Source organism: Arachis ipaensis, chromosome B10, assembly GCF_000816755.2.
Source record: "Arachis ipaensis cultivar K30076 chromosome B10, Araip1.1, whole genome shotgun sequence".
In the NCBI taxonomy this organism is placed as follows: domain Eukaryota; kingdom Viridiplantae; phylum Streptophyta; class Magnoliopsida; order Fabales; family Fabaceae; genus Arachis; species Arachis ipaensis.
Window position 1 is genome coordinate 4,064,626 of NC_029794.2, and position 21,578 is coordinate 4,086,203.

At 37.7% G+C, this 21,578-nt stretch overlaps 5 protein-coding genes across 18 annotated transcripts in view; 4 read left to right on the forward strand and 1 right to left on the reverse strand.

Moving 5' to 3' along the window:
- LOC107621932 lies at positions 67-1,990 on the forward strand. Of its 2 annotated transcripts, XR_002355068.1 has the most exons (3): positions 68-949; positions 1,401-1,472; positions 1,904-1,990. XR_002355068.1 is itself a non-coding variant. In XM_016323898.2 (2 exons), the coding sequence occupies exon 1, from the start codon at positions 329-331 to the stop codon at positions 947-949; it is 621 nt and encodes a 206-aa protein (XP_016179384.1). In that variant the 5' UTR covers positions 67-328; the 3' UTR covers position 950; positions 1,402-1,474. The 2 variants fall into 2 exon arrangements, 1 of the variants encoding a protein (XP_016179384.1); XM_016323898.2 differs by lacking the exon at positions 1,904-1,990 and having other exon boundaries at positions 67-950; positions 1,402-1,474.
- Positions 2,184-3,367, forward strand: LOC107621550. Its single transcript, XM_016323580.2, has one exon. The coding sequence runs from the start codon at positions 2,485-2,487 to the stop codon at positions 3,106-3,108; it is 624 nt and encodes a 207-aa protein (XP_016179066.1). The 5' UTR covers positions 2,184-2,484; the 3' UTR covers positions 3,109-3,367.
- LOC107621548 (pentatricopeptide repeat-containing protein At5g46100) lies at positions 3,454-20,093 on the reverse strand. 13 transcript variants are annotated; one of them, XM_021112976.1, is made up of 8 exons: positions 11,453-11,733; positions 10,490-10,581; positions 10,300-10,334; positions 9,812-10,124; positions 8,541-9,146; positions 7,343-8,098; positions 7,099-7,275; positions 4,019-5,681 (listed from the first exon to the last, which is right to left on the reverse strand). In XM_021112976.1, the coding sequence occupies exon 8, from the start codon at positions 5,503-5,505 to the stop codon at positions 4,066-4,068; it is 1,440 nt and encodes a 479-aa protein (XP_020968635.1). In that variant the 5' UTR covers positions 5,506-5,681; positions 7,099-7,275; positions 7,343-8,098; positions 8,541-9,146; positions 9,812-10,124; positions 10,300-10,334; positions 10,490-10,581; positions 11,453-11,733; the 3' UTR covers positions 4,019-4,065. The 13 variants fall into 13 exon arrangements, 6 of the variants coding, with proteins under 6 accessions (XP_020968635.1, XP_020968638.1, XP_020968639.1 ...); XR_002355062.1 differs by lacking the exon at positions 4,019-5,681 and adding an exon at positions 6,128-6,517 and having other exon boundaries at positions 11,453-11,734; XR_002355061.1 differs by lacking the exons at positions 7,099-7,275; positions 7,343-8,098; positions 8,541-9,146 and adding an exon at positions 3,454-3,707 and having other exon boundaries at positions 3,990-5,681.
- Positions 14,636-15,094, forward strand: LOC107619968 (isoflavone reductase homolog). The gene has a single exon (XM_021114401.1). It carries the CDS (start codon positions 14,636-14,638, stop codon positions 15,092-15,094), a length of 459 nt encoding a protein of 152 aa, XP_020970060.1.
- The window catches only part of LOC107621546 (homeobox-DDT domain protein RLT1), a gene marked incomplete in the record, with an annotated part of 9,781 nt that continues 4,385 nt past the window's right edge, over positions 16,183-21,578 (forward strand). The window contains 12 exon segments of the mRNA XM_016323569.2: positions 16,183-17,323; positions 17,479-17,943; positions 18,177-18,256; positions 19,104-19,511; positions 19,623-19,712; positions 19,803-19,967; positions 20,067-20,289; positions 20,417-20,517; positions 20,744-20,830; positions 20,934-21,086; positions 21,192-21,347; positions 21,560-21,578. Of these exon segments, the coding sequence (XP_016179055.1) occupies positions 17,125-17,323; positions 17,479-17,943; positions 18,177-18,256; positions 19,104-19,511; positions 19,623-19,712; positions 19,803-19,967; positions 20,067-20,289; positions 20,417-20,517; positions 20,744-20,830; positions 20,934-21,086; positions 21,192-21,347; positions 21,560-21,578 (2,146 nt within the window).

The window sequence follows — 21,578 nt, forward strand, 5'->3', positions numbered from 1 at the left end:
TATAACAAATACAAAAAAGAATTACAAGTTAAAGGATTTACATAACACATACTAATTTGTAGTGATCCGTTAAATTATTTGCAATAACTAGTTGCATGCAATAAAAGCGAAACATAAAGAAATACATGTGTCTCTAAGGAATATAATGGATACTGCATCATCAAGTTTTGAGTTTGTGTTCCTTGCAAGAAATAACAAACCTCCCTTCACATACTTTCCTTTCTTTTCCCCACTCTTTATCTCCACTCAAATGAGCTCATTCTTTTTGCCTCCATATAAAGCTATGCTGCAAAAACACAACAACAGAGTTAGCTCAATCTTTTAAGCCATGGACATCAAGCTTGAACATGACAAAGATGAGGAAAAGCTCCCTCTTCTGCGAAACACAGAGGTTCCAGAAGCAGAGAGGAACCTTGTTCAGCAAGCAATTAGCCAAACATTTGAGAGCACAGCACATTTGGCAAACCTTCTTCCTACAGGCACCGTCCTCGCATTCCAGCTTCTGTCTCCGATATTCACAAACCTTGGCAACTGCGACTCGACCGCGAAGACAATGACTTCTTTCCTTGTAGCTATCTGTGGCGTGTCCTGCTTCCTTCTATGCTTCACTGATAGCTTCAGAGACAGCAAGGGAAACATCTGCTATGGTTTTGCCACGGTTAGAGGCTTGTGGATCATTGATGGATCAACCACTCTTCCACCTGAAATTGCTGCTAAGTATAGCATCAGGTTTATAGACTTCATGCATGCAGTGATGTCGGTTTTGGTGTTTGCGGCGGTTGCATTGTTTGATCAGAATGTGGTGAATTGCTTCTTTCCAGCACCAGATAATGAGACACAGGAAATACTCACTGCATTGCCGGTTGGAATTGGTGTCTTCTGCAGCATGTTCTTTCTTGTTTTTCCTACAAAGAGACATGGAATTGGCTTCCCACTTTCAACAAATTAACAAAAATGCTAGAGAACCAAGAGAGTACCAGCCAAAAACCAGCCAAATGCCTCTGGGTGAATCCAAAACCTCTACGTGGATAGTGCTTATGCTAAGCATTAGGATGTTTCTTGTATCAGAATGTTTCTTTTTCATACTAAATGGATGTTCTTTTATATATTTTATAAATTTTTTTATATACTAAGAATCATGATTGTTGGAAGTTCTGTGATCCTCGTTTCTTTTATATATTTTATAAATTTTTTTATATACTAAGAATCGGGATTGTTGGAAGTTTCGTGATCCCCACCCCTATTTCTCCAACGTATTATTCAGAATTTTAATTTGGGGTGAGAATCAATTAATATCAAATATTATAAATTAAAAACAAATAAAATTAATTAAATATAATTATAAATTAGTTAAGTTGTTTACTTTTTAGCTAATCACTTCTTAGTTCCATATACTTTTCCTCTTGGTTCCATATTCGTGTGTGTAAACAATGAGATAATCATGTTTGGAACAAATTATCCGTGAATTCAAGTTACACGTTATTGAAAAATATAAAAATAGTAAGTTTGCACATGTAAGCATTCTGAGATGTCATATGTTCAGAGGATTTCAGTCTTGAATTACATTCCCTTCTTTTTCCGTTATTTGAAAATTCTGTACATAAAATACTCAATATATTCTAGATACAATTTAAGTTAAGATATACTAAATTATCGATCTACCAAAATTTTTGAATGACAGATATCTTGAAAGAGAAAGAATATCAACAAAAGTGTTGATATAGTGGCAAAATCATAGAAAAATAGTATGATTTAGAGTAATAAGGAGAACTTGAATTATACTCTGGGAAAACGCCTCTAAAAAGAGCAAGATTAACCACACTTAGAATATTAATTTAAACCAATATGAAGGTTTACTAGTGAGGGATTCCGTAGTAATATTACACGTGCATGAGATCTTAAGTTCAAATTCTATTTTCTTGTAATAGGAAGGAAGGAAGGAACCCTTGGAATTCCTTAAATATATGGATCATATTGTTAATTTTGACCATCATCTTTTCATAACTCCCAGGAAATAGGGAAAAAGAAAATTCAACTGGATCAATGTCAAGATATGACAATGCAAAATCACCACGTTGGTAAATTTCAACATAAAAAATAGCAACCTGTTTCTGTTTTATTTCATAATTAATTACTCTGACCTATTCCTCCAATCTACCGTGTATAGCTTTCCTCCGTGAGCAAGTTGAATTCATAAATCATAACTGTCATGCATGCTTTCAAGCAATACAAAAACCCACATGGGATACAAAAATTATTCTACTTTGAAAAATACAGCAAAAAACATCATTATCATGTTTTTCAGTTTGTGTTTCTTTCACGAAATGGCATATAACCTCTCTTAGCATTCCTTTCTCTCTCTTTGGAACTACTCAAGTTTGCCTAACTATAAATTTCCAACAATCCAATGCTGCAAAGGCACAGCACAAACGTGACCAAAACAGAACAGAAGATAGAGGCAGCTGAAAGGTCTTTCTATAAGCCATGGATGCTGAAGCAAGTGGTACCCAGAATCAAGAAGAAAAGCTCCCACTCCTGAGCAATGCAGAGATTCCGGAGGCAGAGAGGAACCAGATTCAGAAAGCCATTACCCAGACATTTGAGAGCACAGCAAACTTGGCAAACCTTCTACCTACTGGCACTGTCCTTGCTTTCCGTCTTCTGTCTCCAATCTTCACAAACGAGGGCAGCTGCGACTTGGTCAGCAAGACCATGACTGCTGTACTTGTAGCTATCTGTGGTGCCTTATGCATCCTGCTATGCTTCACAGATAGCATAAAAGACAGCAAGGGGAACATCTGTTATGGGTTTGCCACATTTTCAGGCCTGTGGCTTATCGATGGATCAACCACACTTCCACCAGAATTTGCTGCTAAATATAAACTGCGGTTTATAGATTTCATGCATGCAGCGGTATCAGCTTTGTTGTTTGCAGCAATTGCATTATTTGATCAGAATGTAGTAAGTTGCTTCTTTCCAGAGCCATCTCTAGAGACAGAGGAAATCCTCAGAGTATTGCCTGTGGGCATTGGCATTTTCTGCAGCATTTTCTTTGTTGTATTTCCTACAAAGAGACATGGAATTGGCTTCCCACTTTCAACAAGTTAATACTCATCTTTTACATTCATGTTTGTAATGAACTTCAATTTCAATAATTTTAATTGATTAGTGATTTATCATGTTGGGAACATGCTATATGTGGCAGTCATGTATACTTATTCTCAAATGTGGATAAATTATATAACTACTTCGCTTAGAAGCAGTTGAAGTTGGTTAGTTTCCCATTTGTATGTTGTAATGCTCAATATTGTATTGGAACCGTGTATGTAACCCCAGTCAGTGAATGGATAATAAACCCTTTTCATCATTTTCTTGTCCATGTGGTGATATGTATATTCACTTGATGGCAGAACCTCGTTATTTATATGGCATGTTATCCAATTTAGTTTTCCCTTTTCAATAATTTCGTTTAATATTTAAGGCTGTTCTAAAGCTATCACAAGAAAGACTTATCTATCAACTCATCATTAAGCCAAATATTCTACGGATAATTGATTGCTTCAGAAACCCCTAAACAAGTTGAATCTACCTTAAATAACTTGTCTTGCTCCTTGTCTCATACTTTCACAACCGTTTTCCAGAAGAGATTTGATGCATAGTTAATTTATCCTCACCATAGACTTTTAACATTAGCCTGTCATCTTCCCCTGACACAACCAGAAAGAGGATGGGTCAATATTGTCTCTTCAATGAACATTTATTCAGCATTCAGTAATAGCCATCTAAATATTGACTGTGTTTGGAGTAGATATCATTGAATAAACTACCAATAGAAACTATTAATTCCCTTAGGTGGAAAATTGCATTATGAAAAGAGTGAGGAGCATTTGGAATATAGCCAATTTATTGTAACTAGAGTATCAACTCCTCTTATACCTAAAACAAGAAGAGAGCAGATTATGAGTCATAACAAGTAATTTTGCAATTACCTGAATTTAATTTACCCATTACCCAAGACTTTGGAAAATGCAATGCGCATACATGTGGTATAAAATTTTACAAGCTTCAACTTTCAGCTTCAACAAATTTCTGTTTCAGTTCAGCAAGCAGTAGCTCAGTGGCTTCTCTAACTCTTTTCCGATCCCAAAGTCCAACTATTACTGCATTCCATATTCCCTCATCTGGAATGCAGCCATCTAATACCATCTCATCAAGAATTCGAGCAGCTTTGTGCAGGTCTCCCCTCTTGCAAAAACATTTGACTAAACAATCAAAAGTGCCAACTTCAATTGAAACACCTCTAGTTCGTGTACTAAGATACAACTGAAATGCACGGGGTGGATCAATACTACTACAAAGGCCTTGGATCACCATGTTATGCATTCTAACATGAAGCCCCCAAGTCACTCGACTTGGCTTAATACCGCCAAGCACCATCTCATCGATGAAGTTCGCAGCTTCTTGATAGCTGCATTCAGCACAGAAGCCCTTTATGATTTTCCCGTACAGCCCTGCACTTGGTTTCAAACCTTGAAGCCTCATCCTGTCAAGAACATCCACAGCTTCCCTATGCTTTCCTTCTTTGTATAGCCCATCAATTAAGGTTGTATAAGTGACATTGTTAGGCAAATGACGTTTTATAATCATCATTTCTAAAAGCTCTAATGCTCGTAATGAATGCCCACTTTTACATAAACCGTCCATCAAAGAAGTATAAGTAAAAACATTTGGCTCAATGCTGTTTCTTTTCATCTCTTCAAGCAATTGCATGGCTTCATCCAAGTTATTAGATTGGCACATCCCATGTATCATACTACTATAGGTAACAACAGATGGTGCATATTCTTTCTGCTCCATCTCATCGAACAGCTCTTTTGCCTGACTGACTTTTCCCAGTTTACATAGCCCATTAATCAATGTGCCATATGTATAAGAATCTGGCTGGCATCCCCGGTTTGGCATCTCGCGAAATATCTGCAAAGCCACGTCAATGGTTTCATTGCTCTTACAGAGGGCTTTGATTAAAATGTTGAGGGAAACAACACTAGGGGGAATGCCTGTTCCTCTCATCTCCCTGTAAAAACCAAGGGCCCTCTTTAAATGGTTTTCCTCCACAAGAATATTCATTATTGTAAGATATGACTTCACACTGGGCCGCAACTTAAAGTGTTCCATCTTCAGGAATACCCTCATGGCATCAAGTGGCCTATGCACACGTCCATAACCTCTGAAAATAGTTAAGAATATGTCCTCTGTAACCTCACAATTTTCTTGCTTCATTCTCTCAAGCAATCCTTCTGCTAACCGAAACTGGTTCACAGTAACCAACTTAGAGATCATGATACCAAAAGTCTTGTGATCATGACGAAAGCCATTGCTATATTCAGCTGTTGCTGAGTCAAACACAAGAAGAGCTCTGTGTATATCCCTTTCTGTTTTTATCAGCTGCTCAACCAGGGAATTTGTAATTTGCTTTGGCCACTTAAACAATGTTTTGGAGCCCATAACTCCAAATCATAACACAGAGAAAGAAATGACAGATTTTGAAAACTTTCAAAGGCAAAGCATCACGAACAACATTGCTCAAGGGTAGGAGCTTGTTTTATGCATAAAAGGTGTATGGAGAATTTCATCAAACATGTGTCGTGCATGATGAGGTGGGTGACCAATTCAGCCTCAACCTGGTAGAGCCGGTCAATAATCACATATTAATAATTGGAAATGATCAAAACAACAATAAATAAACAAAGTAATATTCAAGAAGCTCAAAAAAATTTCACCTCACTTACCTATTAAGCAAGTTGTCAAATCCGACCGGTGATCGAACCGGTCAGACTACTGGGTCATTGGTTTAACCGGTTGACCCGGTCTTATTTAACTAAAAATCAAGGTTTTGAAAACCGGACCGGTCATCGAACCGTTTTAGTTACTAGTTCACTGGTTCATCGGTTCAACCGTGGTCTAACCGGAAAAACCGTTTAATAATAAAATAATAAATAAATTATAAATAAACGCCTAACACATACTTGTAGTGTAATACAAACTTAGTCATTCCATAAGAAAATCACCACCATCTATAACAAAATGCAATTCCAATCATTGAATACTATTCAATAGGTCAACACTATTCAAACAAAATGCAATTCTAATCATTTAATAAGTTAATACTGTACAATCTTACAACTGAGTAGCAAGACCTCTTCTACAATTAAGCTCAACCTAATCACCGAACCAAACCTTCTCAAAACATAACAATTATCAAAATTTATCACAATCTAAACTCAAGCTCAACCTAATTACTGAACCAAACCTTCTCAAAATATAACAGTTATCAAAATTTATCACAACTAAACTCATCTAACAAACAGCTCAAAACTCCAGGCCATCAACAAACACTAACTAACATAGGCAACAAAGATCAATGGATTTAAGGTGAATCAAAGAGCTTCATCTAATATGTCTTCTCCATGAATCCTAAGATGTGAAGCTTCATATAAGCTTAAGAGTCCCTCAACATCTGTGGCAAATTTTTCATTGAAATTAATAAATCATTCACAAAATTAAAAACAGCAGCAGCACCGCCAAAGAATTAATAGCAGCACAGAATTAATACTACCAACAGCATTCAGCAACAAAAATTATCATTCAGCAACAAACAACATTTGATTTGATTTCTATTTTACCATTAAGCAACAAACATAACAAAATAGTAACAGCTAATCCCTAAAGAATTATAAGTAACAGTAACAATTTATCCCTAACAAAACAGTAACAGCTTATCAGTAGCAATTTATCATCAATCAATAAGCCAGTAACAGAGTTAATCAATCAAGAGCAGGCCAGAACAAGCCAGAGTAGTGAGCAAAGCCAATCAACTAAGAACAAGCACTAAGCACTGACAGAGCATTCAATCTCAAGCACAAAGTAAAAAAAGAAAACAGCAACGCATCACTTAATCAATAATCATCAAGCAATGAAAACAAAAACACTAGAAATGACTATCACTGACCATCGATGAACAAGCACGAAGAGGGTTTGATTTCTGAACAGACAATAAAAAAAAACACAAAGAACAAGCCACTAGCAGTGAGTATTGACCTTCGACGGACGACGAAGAGCTGTTGAGCGCGCGGACGACGGCGACCAGGCGATTCGTGAGAGCGAACAGGGGATGGAGAGCGAACAGGGGTTGGTGAGATCGAAGTAGCGAACGCCGATAGCACGAAGACGGAAGTTCTTGAGTGCAACGGAGGCGGCAGCAGCAGTTTCCCACTCCTATGAACAATGTAATACAATTACAACAAATTGAACATTATTGAAGAGGATAAAGGGGATGTTTTACGTTATCTGAATTGCCAATGAAGGAGAGGAAAAGACAGCATAGAGCCAGCGAGGAGAGGCAGCGACGACAAGAATGGCGGGGAGACGAGAAGGGGCCACATCCAAAAACGACGAGGAGGTGAGAAGAAGAAACGACACGGCAAGAAGGGGAGAAGCAGTGACGACCCACGGCGAGGAGTGGAGAAGCGGCAACGACCAACAGTGAAGAGCAAAGAAGCAGCGACAAAGAGAGCTCGGACGGAAAATCTTGGGTTTAGGGTTTCGCCGTTTAGGAGAATCTTGGGTTGGTGAGGGTGTGTTTGTTAGAGAAAGAAAGGGGATAAGTCAGCACTGGGTTTTTTGTTAGAGAAAGAAAACGGCGACGCCAACAACAGCCCCGAACCGACCTTAGCTTCTGGCGGAGCGAGGAGAAGAGCAGAATGAAAGGGGAGATGGTGATGGTGGCTCTAACAGGGTTTCGCCGTTTAGGAGAATCTTGGGTTGGTGAGGGTGTGTTTGTTAGAGAAAGAAAGGGGATAAGTCAGCACTGGGTTTTTGTTTTCTCTGGAATCAAAACGGCGCTGTTTTGATTGTTGGATCAGCGAACCGGGACTTGAAAAAACCCGTACGGTTCGCTCGGTTTGCCGGTTAACCACCGGTTCAGCCGGTTTTTTAACCGGTTTTTTGCAGAACGGTTCTATAGGCTAACCGAACCGGCCAAATGACCGGTTCCCGGTTAATCCGGTCGAAACGGCCGGTCCGGTCCGGTTTTCAGAACCTTGCTAAAAATATAAAATAGTCAAAAACATAAATTAAAATTTGACATACATGTCTTCAATAACATTTGAACAACAATCAAGTCTCATTCTAAAAATAACTAGTACGAAAATAGACATAAAAATAAAATTAGTCGGTGCTACTACAATAGTATCTTAATTTGACACAATAAGAATAACAATCCATAAACTATGTCCAAGGAGTAATTTCAAAGTCTAGGTATCTATCTTCATTTGATGTTCTTGGGATGATGGTGTTTCTGATGAAGCCATCTTAAAATCCCATAAAAGAAAAAAAATTCAATCAACTAACTATCTCATAACAAAACAAACCAGCATCATTACAGCAACAACAATCAACAATCAACAATCAACAAAATTCATAATCAGTGAAACCAATTCATAAACCAATTCAACAATTAACAAAACCATTGCATATTCAACAATTAAACCATATTCATAATCAGCAAAACCCCTGCATATTCATATTCATAAACCAATTCAGAAACCAATTCAACATTTCAATTCAACCACTGCCATATTTATTTCTAATCAGCTCATAAACCAATCAACAATAAAATTCACAGCAACAACATCAATGAATCAACCTGGAAAAAAACTGGAAAATAAATTAAATGCTCCCCTGTTGTTACAGAGGCAGAAGGTGGGCGACGAGCAGCAGTTCAGGCGGCAACAACCACGGAAGAGAGGCGAGGGAGGGGCGGAGGCGCGGCGCGGGGAGACATGAGTACTCACCAGGAAGCACAGCTGCAGGAAGAGAAGCAAGATACGGGCAGTGAAGCACACCAGGCGTTGGGTGTGTGATGGTGGACGACGACGACACGCTGCATGGCCGCAGGAAGCACAGCTCGAGCACTCACCCACGGAGGCGCGAGCGGCCGAGCACACAGCACAAACGAAGGAGAGAGGCGAGATGCGACTCGCGAGCACACGATGTGGAGGATCTGCAAGAGGCGCAGCAGACAGCGGCGAGCGTGTGGTGGCGGTGAACCGAGGTGAGCTGCCAGCGCTGTGCCTCTGTGTGGTATGCTGTTTTTGAAAGTGAGAGTGAGAGCTGGGGATGGGGTGGGTTCAGAGTTCAAAGTTTGCTATAAGAGAAACCAAAATCCTTTCTTCATCCTATAAATCTTTGTTGTGATGACATTGATCAATAAAGCAATTACATAAAAAAAAAAACATGACCAAGTGAAGAACAAGTGAGCACTGAGCCACTGACCTTCAAAGACTATGCCGACAGACCGTTGATTCAAATCCACTTCAAGAAAGTAATTAACTAATTATCCAACAGAATCAACAATACCTCAATTGTAATTTTGGTATCAATCCTAGGGCTAGACAGAAATGTGTTTATGAACCAAGGAGATTTCCACCCTGAAGGTGATTCAAGGCTTATCCTAAAAGGTGTTTCACTAAATCTAAAATCAAACAAGCAGTCAGTCAGAAACAGTGCAACAATTGTCATCAAATAATCAACAGAGTCACAATCTAGGTACAATTAAATCACAAAACAAAATAATAAAACACAACACACAAAATCAGCAAAAAATCAGAGCTAATCACAAGACATTCACTAGTCAATAAAATCACAACACACAAAACCAGAGCTAATCGCAGAAAAAGAGCATAAAATAGTAAATAAAAAAACGAAGAATAACTGAACAAGTGAAGAACAAGCGAGCAAGACATTCACTGACCTTCGAAGACGATGGCGACAGACCCTTGATTGACGGACGACGCCAACCAGATGATGGCGAGAAGATGAAGAGAGCAGGGGATGCGCCGAGAGCTCGTGGAAGAAGAGAGCAGGAGTTGCAGACTTGGGGGCAGTGGCTACACGGACGGATGGCAGCAGTGGATCGACGGACCGGCGGCGGCAGCGGCAGCTAGGGTTGGAGAAGGGGGAGTGATATGGTTTAGATCATTATTCTGAGAACCGGACCGGTCATCAAACTGCTCTAGTCATTGGTTCACTGGTCTACTCGTCCAACCGTGGTTCAACTGAAAAAACTGTTTTAGAATAAAATAATAAATAAATTATAAATAAACATCCTAAAATATAATTATAGTCTAATATAAATCTTAAAATATCTTCCAAATTTAAACACTACATGAAATGTCATCAACCAAAGCCATATGATCTTATTAAAATACAAACTCAAAAGTTAAATAGTAAAAGAAATACCTAAATATTAAATGCCAACATGAAAATTTGTCATCCTATCATCAAAATTCACAAAAACTTGTTAAGTACTCAACATTAGAAGCCATTAGTTTCAACTTTAACAGAATACAAGTTCATGAACAATTAAGAAACTCTTTCAATTTTCAAAACACTTTCAACCTCTTGGTAACAAATAAAATGAATAAATTACCTCAATTCTCTTGTAACTCCTGGTCTGGGGGCTGTAGGGCACATTCTTCGCTTTAGTAAAGGGTTAATCAATGATGACTTTCCAGCTCGAACCTTTACAAAATGACATGAATAATTCACTTCAACTTAGTTATATTCATTTGAAACAAGTACTAAAGAGTGAGAACTAGTGTAAAACTTAAAAGAAAAATAAACTTATTTTCGTAAAATGAAAAACACAAGAAATAGCCTAAAGATTATACACAGCAATCAGATAGATTATTTTGGTTATGCAATTTACTGATCCAAACTTTCACTCAAACAATGTGTTTCACTATATTTATATCATTTAGGAGTTATAAGAATGCTGCAACAGATAAAGAGGTACAAAATTACTACCCATACCGTTTAAATTATGTTTTCCTTGTATAGATATTAGATAAGGAAAGAAATTCTTTTGAGCAATAAGAGAAATTCTTTTGCCAAATAATTATTAAAGGAATGACACAACTAAAATTGACACTTAATTGTTACATAACCCATTGGACGAGGAAGCAGTCCTTTGGCTCTGCGTTTAATATATACATCGGCTGCTAATTCCTTTGCTAACCGGCCTAGCTTCATTGTACCCTTTGCAATACATACTACACAGAATTAAGTATGTGGCATGTGAAACTTCCTAACAAGAGGTCAAGAGCTAGAAAGAAATTAGTTTATAGCAGCAGCAGCATAACAAATCCATTTTTAGCACTAATTTCAACAACAGTTACCTATTCCATAGTCAAGTGCAAAACCTGTTCACAAGAGCAGAACCTGTTCGATTCACATCAATTTATATTTTTTTCTTATTCATTAGAACAAAGATACTTAGTAATGCAATGCAGCAAACTGAATTACCCATGACATTATCAGTCTACAACTTCTATGTATATATCATCTGCAATAAAAGGAAACAGTGAAAAACCCAGTAAGCAGCGCCACTAACCTTCGACGGAGAGCAGGACCATGAAGAGACGATGGCGAGCGGCGAGACGACGCGAGCAGCTCGAAGCTTCGAACAGAGAAGCCACAAATGGATGGACGACGTGCCGAGCTAGAACAGAGTCTGGGTTTGGGACAGGGGAAGGAGGAAGCATCGGAGGCGCCGACAACCACGACCGGCGCCCGCAGAACCGATGAAGAATGTAGGGTTTGGTTTGGGTTTTGAACTTTGAAGAGAATGGCTTTGCTTTCCCTTTCTTTGCTGGGGGAAGGGCCGTGGGGGTGAGGTTTCGTTTTTTTGTTTTTAAATTAAGCAAACGGCGTCGTTTTTTAAGAACCAGCCGGTTCCCGGTCCGGTCCAACCGGCCGGTTCTCAAATTTTAAGCGGTTTTCAAATTTACGGTTTTAGACATCGGATTGAATCATTTTCATCACCGGTTTTTTATTGGACTAGTTCGACCGAACAATTCGGTCCAATTTTCAGAACCATGGTTTAGAGTTCTGTAGCTTAAGTGAGTGAGTAAGATGTGAAGAGAGCTGCTCGAGTGCTTAAGCAAAAAATGACACCGTTTTCTTTGAACCGGCCAGTTTCAAGTCCGATCCAACCGGGCAATTCTTGGCCAGCTCAGCAGTTCAATGGTTTTCTAACCAACGGTCAAGAGGCTAATCGGACCGTGATTGCTACCGGTTCACTGTTAGATCGGTCAAACTGACTGATTTGGTTCAATTTTTAAAACCATGGTTCAGACTTCAGAACTAGCCTAGGGGTTTTTGGTTTTTTAAAAATACGTCAAACAACATCGTTGTGGGGTTTTAGGGGCAAGGGTTTTAAATATTTCAGAACCGGTCCGAATTTCTCAAATATGATGGTTCACTAATTTTATAAATTTAACCGAGTCAAACCGGTACTCACCGGGTTTGTTTCTTATCCAGTCCAATGTCTAGACCCGATCAACCTAGAGGCCAAGTTGTCGGCTTTTCAGTTTGACTACTCGAGTCAGTCTGGTTTTTTCAACTATGTCTATTATCAATTCAAACATACTCTCCTAAGTGTTACAACAAAAGAAACTAAGGCTGCATTTGGAAGGAAGGTTGAGATATAGACACTGAGAGATAGAGACTAAGAGACAGAGACCGAGAGACAGAAACTAAATTAAGTTTTTGTATTGTGTTTGGTGTAAAATAAACTAAACTGAATTATGTTTCATTATCATGTTTAGTTTAAGATAAATATGGAGACTGAGAAATATATTTAGATTTTGAAAAGTTAAACGATATTATTTTTTAAAAAAGTATTATAAAAATTTCAATCACCATCTTTATAAATTTCAATTATTTGTGTCTCTATTTTTTGGAAGTCTCAAAATAGTGTTTGGTTGATGCATATGTTCGTTATAGACATAGGCATAAAAGTACATGTCTAATGTTTGTTTTGTAAGGCATAAATTTATAAAGGACACGTTTACTCACACTTGCACACTAAACACATGTAATTTGTGTCTCTTCAAAATGATGACACAAGAATTTTTAAAGCTGGACACATATTATACTATTTTTTTTAGGCAATTTTACCGTTGCTAAATTTATAAAATTCCTTACACTACCATTCTTCCTACATCCCCTCCCACTTCATCTTTCTAAAGGAGTCTCGATTCCTCCATCTCCTCACCTCCATTTTTCTTTTCTTCATCTTGATATATTCCTCTTCCAATATAACTAAATCTTTTTTTCTTCCTCCTCTTCATCTTCGTCCATTCACCTTTTTTCTTCTTTTTCTTTGGCTATTTCTCTGCCTCTTTTACTTCTTGTTGCATCAAACTTCATTTATGCCCAAATCCTCCATTGTTGCTGCTCTGTGTCGTATCTATCATCGTCTCTAATACCATCAGCTTTCAGATCTACCATTATTCTTTTTTTTTTTCGACTTGCTTCTGCCTCTGTCTCTCTTGTTCAAAAACTTCATCATTTTTGCCATATTTGAGCTCGAAGTTACAACAATAGTTACTAGCCTTACTGGTGGATCTTTGAACTGAAGATAAAAGAAAGATCTTGGTGTTGTTGGAAGCAAATGGCTAGAACCGTTTGATGATGGAGCGTTCTTTGCTTTATATATATATTTTATAATTTAATTTATTTTATTTATCTAAATTTTGATTAATGTTTGTTAAATATCTTAGGTTATTTTGTTTGATTAATTTTTTTTATTAGTTCAAGAGTTGTTAACTATGGTAGAAAAATGAAGGTGTTTGTTTAGACAATGACAGAAAAAAATAGTAATAGTAGTGGTGGTATAATAGTATTTATTGGTAAGGACAATATTGATATTTTATAAATACTTAATTTATTGTTGTATTTTGTACTTACTTATTAAATAAATTGAAAAAATATTTGTGTCACTATATTTATATCTTCAATATTTATATATTTGTATTTATATTAAACTATACATAAATCAAATATTAGTTATAATCTCTAGCTATCAAATTCAATATTATGTCTCATTTCTCTAATTATAGGAGTTAAACCCCAAAGTGGTTTCTGAGATTCACAAGTTGCACCGATTTAATCCTTGACTTACCAATTGCACTGTTTATGTCCCAGACTTTGTTAAAAATGCACCACGTTGGTCCCTCTCTATATCTCCGGCCAATTTACCTGCGGCACATGGCACTGACATGCCACGCTGGCGTATATAACGGCTAGCTGAGGTGGCAATTGGAACTATTTGATCCATTGTGGTCCTTTTGCCTATTTTCAGCATCCCATCTCTATCATTCTTCATCTTCTTCTCTTTGCTCATGAAGTTCTTCTCCAGCTTCTTTGTTGTTACTCTTTGAAACTGAAAGCAAAATCATGATTGGATGTTGCCCACCTTATAGAGGCATCCTTCTCCAACCACTAGAGCCTTGTGGATGCCGTCAAGAAGGTGGATGTTGTCATCAGTGCCATCTCTGGTGTCCATATCAGGAGCCACAGCATTGGCTTGCAGCTCAACCTCATTAATGCCATTAAGGAAGCCGGCAATGTCAAGGTTTCATTCAATTCATTTTAGTTTCTAATTTCATCATCAATCAATTAATAGTCTAGTCTTGTATGTCCGTAGCGCTTTTTGCCGATGGAGTTTGGATTGGACCCAGCGAAGATGGGGGAAGCGTTAGAGCCATGAAGGGTGACATTTGAGGACAAGATGGTTGTGAGGAAGGCGATAGAGGAAGCAAATATCCCTTTCACATACATCTCCGCCAACCTATTTGTGAGCTACTTTGCGGGCAGCCTGTCTCAGATGGGGTCTTTTGTGCCTCCCAGGGAAAAGGTCCACCTCTTCGGAGATGGCACACTCAAGGCCATTTTCGTCGATGAAGACGATGTCGCCACCTACACTATAAAGACCATCAATGACCCCCACACCTTTAACAAGATTCTCTACCTCAGGAGACGGTCGAAATACCAAATTTTTCACACTGTTCACACGAACAAGGCTAGTGAAGACAAGAGCTTTAGCTGCGTTAAACAAGAAGATGATGCCAATGGCAAAGTTGGTGTCACATTATCAAAAGAGAAAAGACCTTATGACAATTGCAGGGGATGCTTTGAAAACCAACATCACCATCACCACATTAAGCCCTCTTGTACTTTCAAAATTTGAGCAGTTGCTAATCTTTGCAACATTGGTTGCCAAGAAACTTTTAAAGACGAAAGTCAAAGCATATATTCTAGATTTCAAGCTTGCATTCGAACATTTTTGCATCCACGCAGGAGGCAGGGCCGTTTTGGATGAGTTGAAGAAGAACTTACAGCTATCTCTATGGCATGAATTGGCTTACACATAAGCCAACAGAAGGGTCAAGACGTGATAGAGTATGGCAAATAGCATTTGGTTCTGGATTTAAGTGCAATAGTACAGTATGGAAAGCTCTCAAGACCATTAACCACAACTTCCCAATTAAGGTTCCAAGGGTTTCATCATTCTAATTCTAAACAATGCAATTTCACATATCATTCCTTGACCTTGACTCGCATATCTAATCATGATTTTGCTTTCAGTTTCAAAGAGTAACAACAAAAAATAGGAGAAGAACGTTCTTGAACAAAGAGAAGAAGGTGAAGAGCAATAGAGATGGGATGCTGAAATTAGGGTTGAAAATAGGTAGAGAGACCATAATGGGTCAAATAGTTTCAATTGCCACCTCACTGGAGATGTGGAGAGAGACCAACATGGTGCATTTTTAACAAAATCAGTGATATAAACAATGTAATTAATAAGTCAAAGATTAAATTGGTGTAATCCGTGAATCTCAGGACCACTTTGGGGTTTAACTCCTAATTCTAGTCCCAACTTTCAAACACTACCCTAGAGAGCGCTGCAGAATCCAGACCAATAAGGATGGGAACTAATTCACCTAAGTATGAGTGTATCACGCATTGGGCCTTTCTTGTTTCGGAAAAACACATGACAAATGAGTATACAAAAAAAAGAAGCCCATTGGGCACCATCCAAAAAGGGAAATGGGGCCCACAACAACACGAACCTCAAAGGCTCAAAACATCAATTCGATCATTGCACGCTTTTGAATTGAATTGAGCCTTCAAAAACACAAAATACAAACTTTTCAAAGAACCAAATCCAATGCAAAATTGCAACAAACACAAGCACACTCAGTAAATATTCTCTCTCTCCAATTAATTCGCCAACTATAAAATCAAAATAAAAAATATTAAAAAGAAACAAAATAATAACAAAATTCGCAAAAGCAAAAGCCGAAAGAAAACCTGAGGGTGAGGGGGTGGAAAAAAGGTTCATCAAAATTAAAAACAACGTGGGAAGAGAGAGAAGCACTCACACATGCACACACTAACACAGAGTCAGAGTCAGAGAAACATTTCATTTCATTTCTTCTCATTTTTGTTTTAAAAAAGGAAAATTTTGAAACATAAACAAAAGAAAAAACAATTCTTCTTTCTTTGTGTTTGGTTTTTGTTTTTTAGTTAAAAGGTCCTGTTTGACACGAACATCAAGCAATCGCACCGTTCGTTCATAAAAACGAAATAAAAAGAAAGAAAGAAAAAAGAACAAAAACAGATTATTATTATCACAATTATTAAAAAAGGGGGATTAATTATGAAAGGTGGTGATGGAGTTATTGTAGTCAAGAGCAACTGTTGTTGCTTTTGGTTAATTATTTTAGGTTTTCGATTATTATCTTTATTATTATTATTATTGTTTTTCCTTTGGCTTTGGTTCTTTTATTCTTCTGCATGCTTTCATTTCATTGTTCTATCTTTTCAATCCCATATTACACGCTGCTTTTCCATTATCCTTTTTCAAATTTCCAAATTTATTCACCCAATTGATGATTTTTTGTTATTTATTTATTTTTCATCTATCAGGATAACAATCCTGTGCCTTTTCCATTCCTTGACTACTACGGAATTTTGATTTTTCAAGAGAGAGAAAGGCCTCAAATCAAAGAGAGAGATAGAGAAAAAAGAGTAGCATAAAAAAATTAAACACCAAAACGATTCCTTTTTGGTTACCCTAATTTTGTTTCTGTGCTGCTTTGTTTTTCTTCTGCTGCTGCTGCTGCTACTGGTGCTGCTCCTTTTTCGTTGTTTTGTGGGTTCTGGATTTCTAGGGTTTGAAAGGGGAGAAAGTTTCGATCTTGATCGGGTTCGAAAATGGAGGGGGAAGCTGCTTCGGACGCAGAGATTGAGAACAATAATACTCAGAAGAGGGAAGATGCTGTTGGTGATAACAGCAATGAGAACAACAATGGAAGCAACAGCAAAATTGGTAACTCGAATGAGGGTCAGAGCAAGCCCAAGCGACAGATGAAGACCCCTTTTCAGCTTGAGACACTGGAGAAAGCTTATGCTTGTAAGTGTGTTATTCAGTTCTCAGAAATTTTATGCTGTTTATTTAGTGATGTTTTTGAAGTTGAAGGGTTTTAGTTTCCTCTCCTGGGGTGTGTTCAGTTTTTGTTTTAACTGTTATGTGTTAATTTTGATGGAAATTTTGGTGCTTTTTATTAGTGGAGACTTACCCTTCAGAGACAATGAGGGCTGAGCTCTCTCAGAAGTTGGGGCTGTCCGATCGGCAGCTACAGATGTGGTTCTGCCACCGCCGGCTGAAGGACAAGAAGGATTTGCCGCCTAAGAAGCAGAAGAAGGCAGTGCCGGCGCCAGTGCCAGTGCCAGTGCCAGTGCCGGCACCACCTGTGCCAGATTCTCCTCCAGACCTCAGACTGGGCCCTGAGCAAGTTAATGAGTATGGATCCGGGTCAGGTTCGGGCTCCAGCCCGCTTACCCGCCCTGAGTTTCGAAATGTAGTTCCCCGGGGTGGTATGCTGGGGTACTATGAGCCACCAAAAGCTATGATGGAGCTTAGAGCAATTGCTTGTGTGGAGGCACAGTTGGGGCAGCCACTGAGGGACGATGGACCCATACTCGGAGTAGAGTTTGATCCTTTGCCCCCAGGTGCTTTTGGGGCACCCATAGGTATGTATACTTGTGTCGCTATCTTTGCTTATATTTAAGTGATGTATTGTATGTTATGCTTGTGTTAACTGTATGATGCATTATGTGTTATTAGTTTATTTACTTGGACTTTAGCTCTCTTTGCTCCTGTGCACGGAATGTGATGTTCAGCTTTGTTTGCCATCTGTATGGCTGATTGATCGACATTTTCCTTGTTTGGCCACTCAAACTTCTGGTATTTTCTTGTGATGCAGCTGTTACAGAACAGCAAAAGCGACCTAGTCTTGCTTATGACAGTAAAATGTATGAAAGACACGATGTTAGAACAAATAAGGTTGGTTTTCTATATCCTGTAACTGCTCAATATGTTGATGACTTGGTCAGTGAAATGAGCCTTGTCTTGAGCATCATTTTGTTTTTTTTTTTTTTATATCATGTTGTAAAGATTGGGTGTTTTTTTTTAATCTGTTCCCTTTTATGTCAGAATCTAATCTATAGTGCATATACCTTTAATTCCTAATTGGTTTACATTTTCACCTTCCCTTTTTTCCCTGAATCACTTAACTGTTCTGGCTTCAATATTGATATGGGCATTTTGTTTCTTTAACTTCTACACTTTTACACACATTTTATATAAAAAGATAAACATCTAATGTTGCTATTGTAGAATTTGGTGTTCACTTGGCATAAATGTGTGTGGTTTGTTTGAGTCAGGATTGCCCTTTGTTCAATCTTCCAAATAAAAACAATTTGGATATGGTATAAATAAGTTAAAAAATGTAAATAAAAATAGCATGTAAAAAATTTTTCTAATGAAATTAGTCGCAAGTATTGACACAAATGATATATGTCAATAATGTTGCATAATCCTTTGACTGAGCTTAGAAAATAGTGAATATCCGTAGTTTGCCATTTATGAATACTTGAAAACCATATAAATGTTGATGTCTCTGTCTGGGTCTTGCCATTTTCAAATTTGTGTCTCTGTGCTGTTGTCATGTGTCCATGTCATTGTTGGTGCATCATAGGTTTTTCATCTATTTCCAATTAGCAATTTGAAGAAACTAGGCAGCTTTTATTTATGTTTAAATTAATTTTCCTGTCTGGGATGAATATCTTAACTTCTTGGTGTTTTATTTGATATTCTGATTTTAAATTTTAAATGAGCCTTTCTTTTTCAGGCTATGGCGAGGACATTACCGGAATATCCATTTCTTCCAAACCAGCCTGGCATTAGGTCAGATGCCTTTGGACAATTAAATCCACCTCATTTACATGATCCAATAGACGGTCCTTCCAGAACTTCCTTCCCTATAAATGAACAGCTGCACAAAATTCATGCTACCCAAAGTCATTCTGCTCGTGTTCGCGTTTCATCTCAGCAAGACAAGCAAGTGATTCCTTATTCATCTCCTCCTCGAGAAGTTGATGTTGCCCTGCCAAGGGAATCATATGCAAACATAGCTAATGCTGGAATAGACTCCCACTTCGCCGATCATCCGATTGCTGGTCAAGAAAATCCTTATGCTTTACCCAGTGGACAAGTTTTGCAGAACGATATGACAATCCGAATAGAAAAGAAACGAAAGGTATAATTGTTCTGTAAATTTTACCAATATATGCTATTGTCCTCAAGCCATGAAGCTTATTTTAATAATATTTACATAAGGCTGATTTGGTGGTTTTAAAACTTCATTTAGATTGATGATGCCAAAATTGCAAAGGAGGTTGAAGCCTATGAAACGAGGATGAGGAAAGAGCTTGAGAAGCAAGATAACCTTAGACGAAAGGTATTATTGAAATGGATATAGCCTTTTACCGTATTCGTGCAGATCTTAAAAGGAATCTTTAGCTGACCTTTTTTACCCTCTCTCTCTTAGAATGAAGAGCGACTAAGGAAAGAAATGGAGAGACAAGAACGTGAAAGAAAAAAGGAAGAAGAGAGACTGATACGCGAGAGACAGCGAGAAGAGGAAAGATCTAGGCGTGAACAAAGACGTGAAATAGAACGGAGGGAAAAGTTTTTGATGAAAGAACACTTGAGAGTAAGTTTTAGTTATGCCCAATGGTTATATTTTTCTTCTGTATGTTCTTATACAACTTATCCGATTATCCTTTTTCTATTGTGTTCTACATTAAAAAAGGCTGAGAAAAGAAGACGAAAAGAAGAGCTTCGCAAAGAAAAAGAGGCTGAGAGAAGGAAGGCTGCCCTTGAAAAGGCTGCTGCCCGTAGAATAGCTAAGGAATCTATGGAGCTTATTGAGGATGAACAGCTGGAATTGATGGAGCTGGCTGCTACAAGCAAGGGACTTTCCTCGATTATACAACTTGATCTTGATACATTGCAAAACCTTGAATCATTTAGGGGTCAGCAATTTATCTTTATGTTGCTTATGCAATCTAAGATTTGTGATTCATCGAACTTTCAATGTACATCTGTAAATATAAGAAACAAAGAAGGTTCTTCTACTGATACTGTATTATTGTAATGTAGATTCATTGTGTTTTTTCCCACCTAAGAGTGTAAAGCTGAAAAGGCCATTTGCTATCCAACCTTGGATTGACTCTGATCAGAATGTTGGCAACCTCCTCATGGTATGTTCTTATACCAGTCTTGCTTTCAGTGGCAGTTATCTATTGCTATGGTTCTGTGGAGAGTTTTTTTTTTTTTGCTTTCAGTTATCTATGGCAGTTTGTTTGTATAAGATAGTGATGGTTATTTAAGTAAGCCTATATGTTACGTATATATGCAAATCTAGTTGTGTACCACTGAAAAATGTGTTTGCATATCTTATTATGTGTTTTATTGATGTTCTTTCAGGTTTGGAGATTCCTGATTACTTTTGCTGATGTTCTTGAGTTATGGCCTTTCACTCTTGATGAGTTTGTGCAAGCATTTCATGACTATGTGAGTCAATTCAGCATTTGCTCATGATTTTTATGTCAAATGAGTTGTTTTCATGTACTCATTTTCTGATGGTGGATGTTCAACTCAAATCATCTGATCACAGGATTCAAGATTGTTGGGTGAGATACATGTAACTCTTCTTAAAGTTATAATAAAGGACATTGAAGATGTTGCAAGGACACCTTCAACAGGATTAGGAATAAGCCAGAATGGAGCTGCTAATCCTGGAGGTGGCCATCCAGAAATTGTGGAAGGAGTAAGTTGAGATATTTTTAAAATTTTATCCATCCTTTTCAGGCAAATTTAATAATAGTTTTTTCTGTTGCTTTTCACTCTAGTAATACTGTATTTTCTATGCTAGGCATATGCATGGGGCTTTGACATCCGAAATTGGCAGAAGAACTTAAATCAGTTGACATGGCCAGAAATTTTCCGACAGTTAGCATTGTCAGCAGGATTTGGACCAAAGCTGAAGAAAAGAAGTATTACATGGTCATATGCAAATGATAAAGATGAGGTTTATTTTCTTTCTTTTGCTTTGTAGTTATACTTGGTTACTCCATAGTATAGGGCATATTTATGGTAGCATTTCATTCTGCTTTCTTGAGTTGCCTCTTTTACTGTTGAATATTTTCATTCCATTTATGATTTTGCCTGCATGTTAAATCAACATTCAATTTTATCTTTATTTTGACAGATTAAGTGGATCAAAATGTATTATAATTGCAGGGAAGAAGTGGTGAAGATA

Excerpts from the sequence above, each read along its gene's own strand:
- LOC107621932 (XM_016323898.2), top strand. The coding sequence starts at position 329 with ATGGACATCAAGCTTGAACATGACAAAGATGAGGAAAAGCTCCCTCTT.
- LOC107621550 (XM_016323580.2), top strand. The coding sequence starts at position 2,485 with ATGGATGCTGAAGCAAGTGGTACCCAGAATCAAGAAGAAAAGCTCCCA.
- LOC107621548 (XM_021112982.1), bottom strand. The coding sequence starts at position 5,505 with ATGGGCTCCAAAACATTGTTTAAGTGGCCAAAGCAAATTACAAATTCC.
- LOC107619968 (XM_021114401.1), top strand. The coding sequence starts at position 14,636 with ATGGTTGTGAGGAAGGCGATAGAGGAAGCAAATATCCCTTTCACATAC.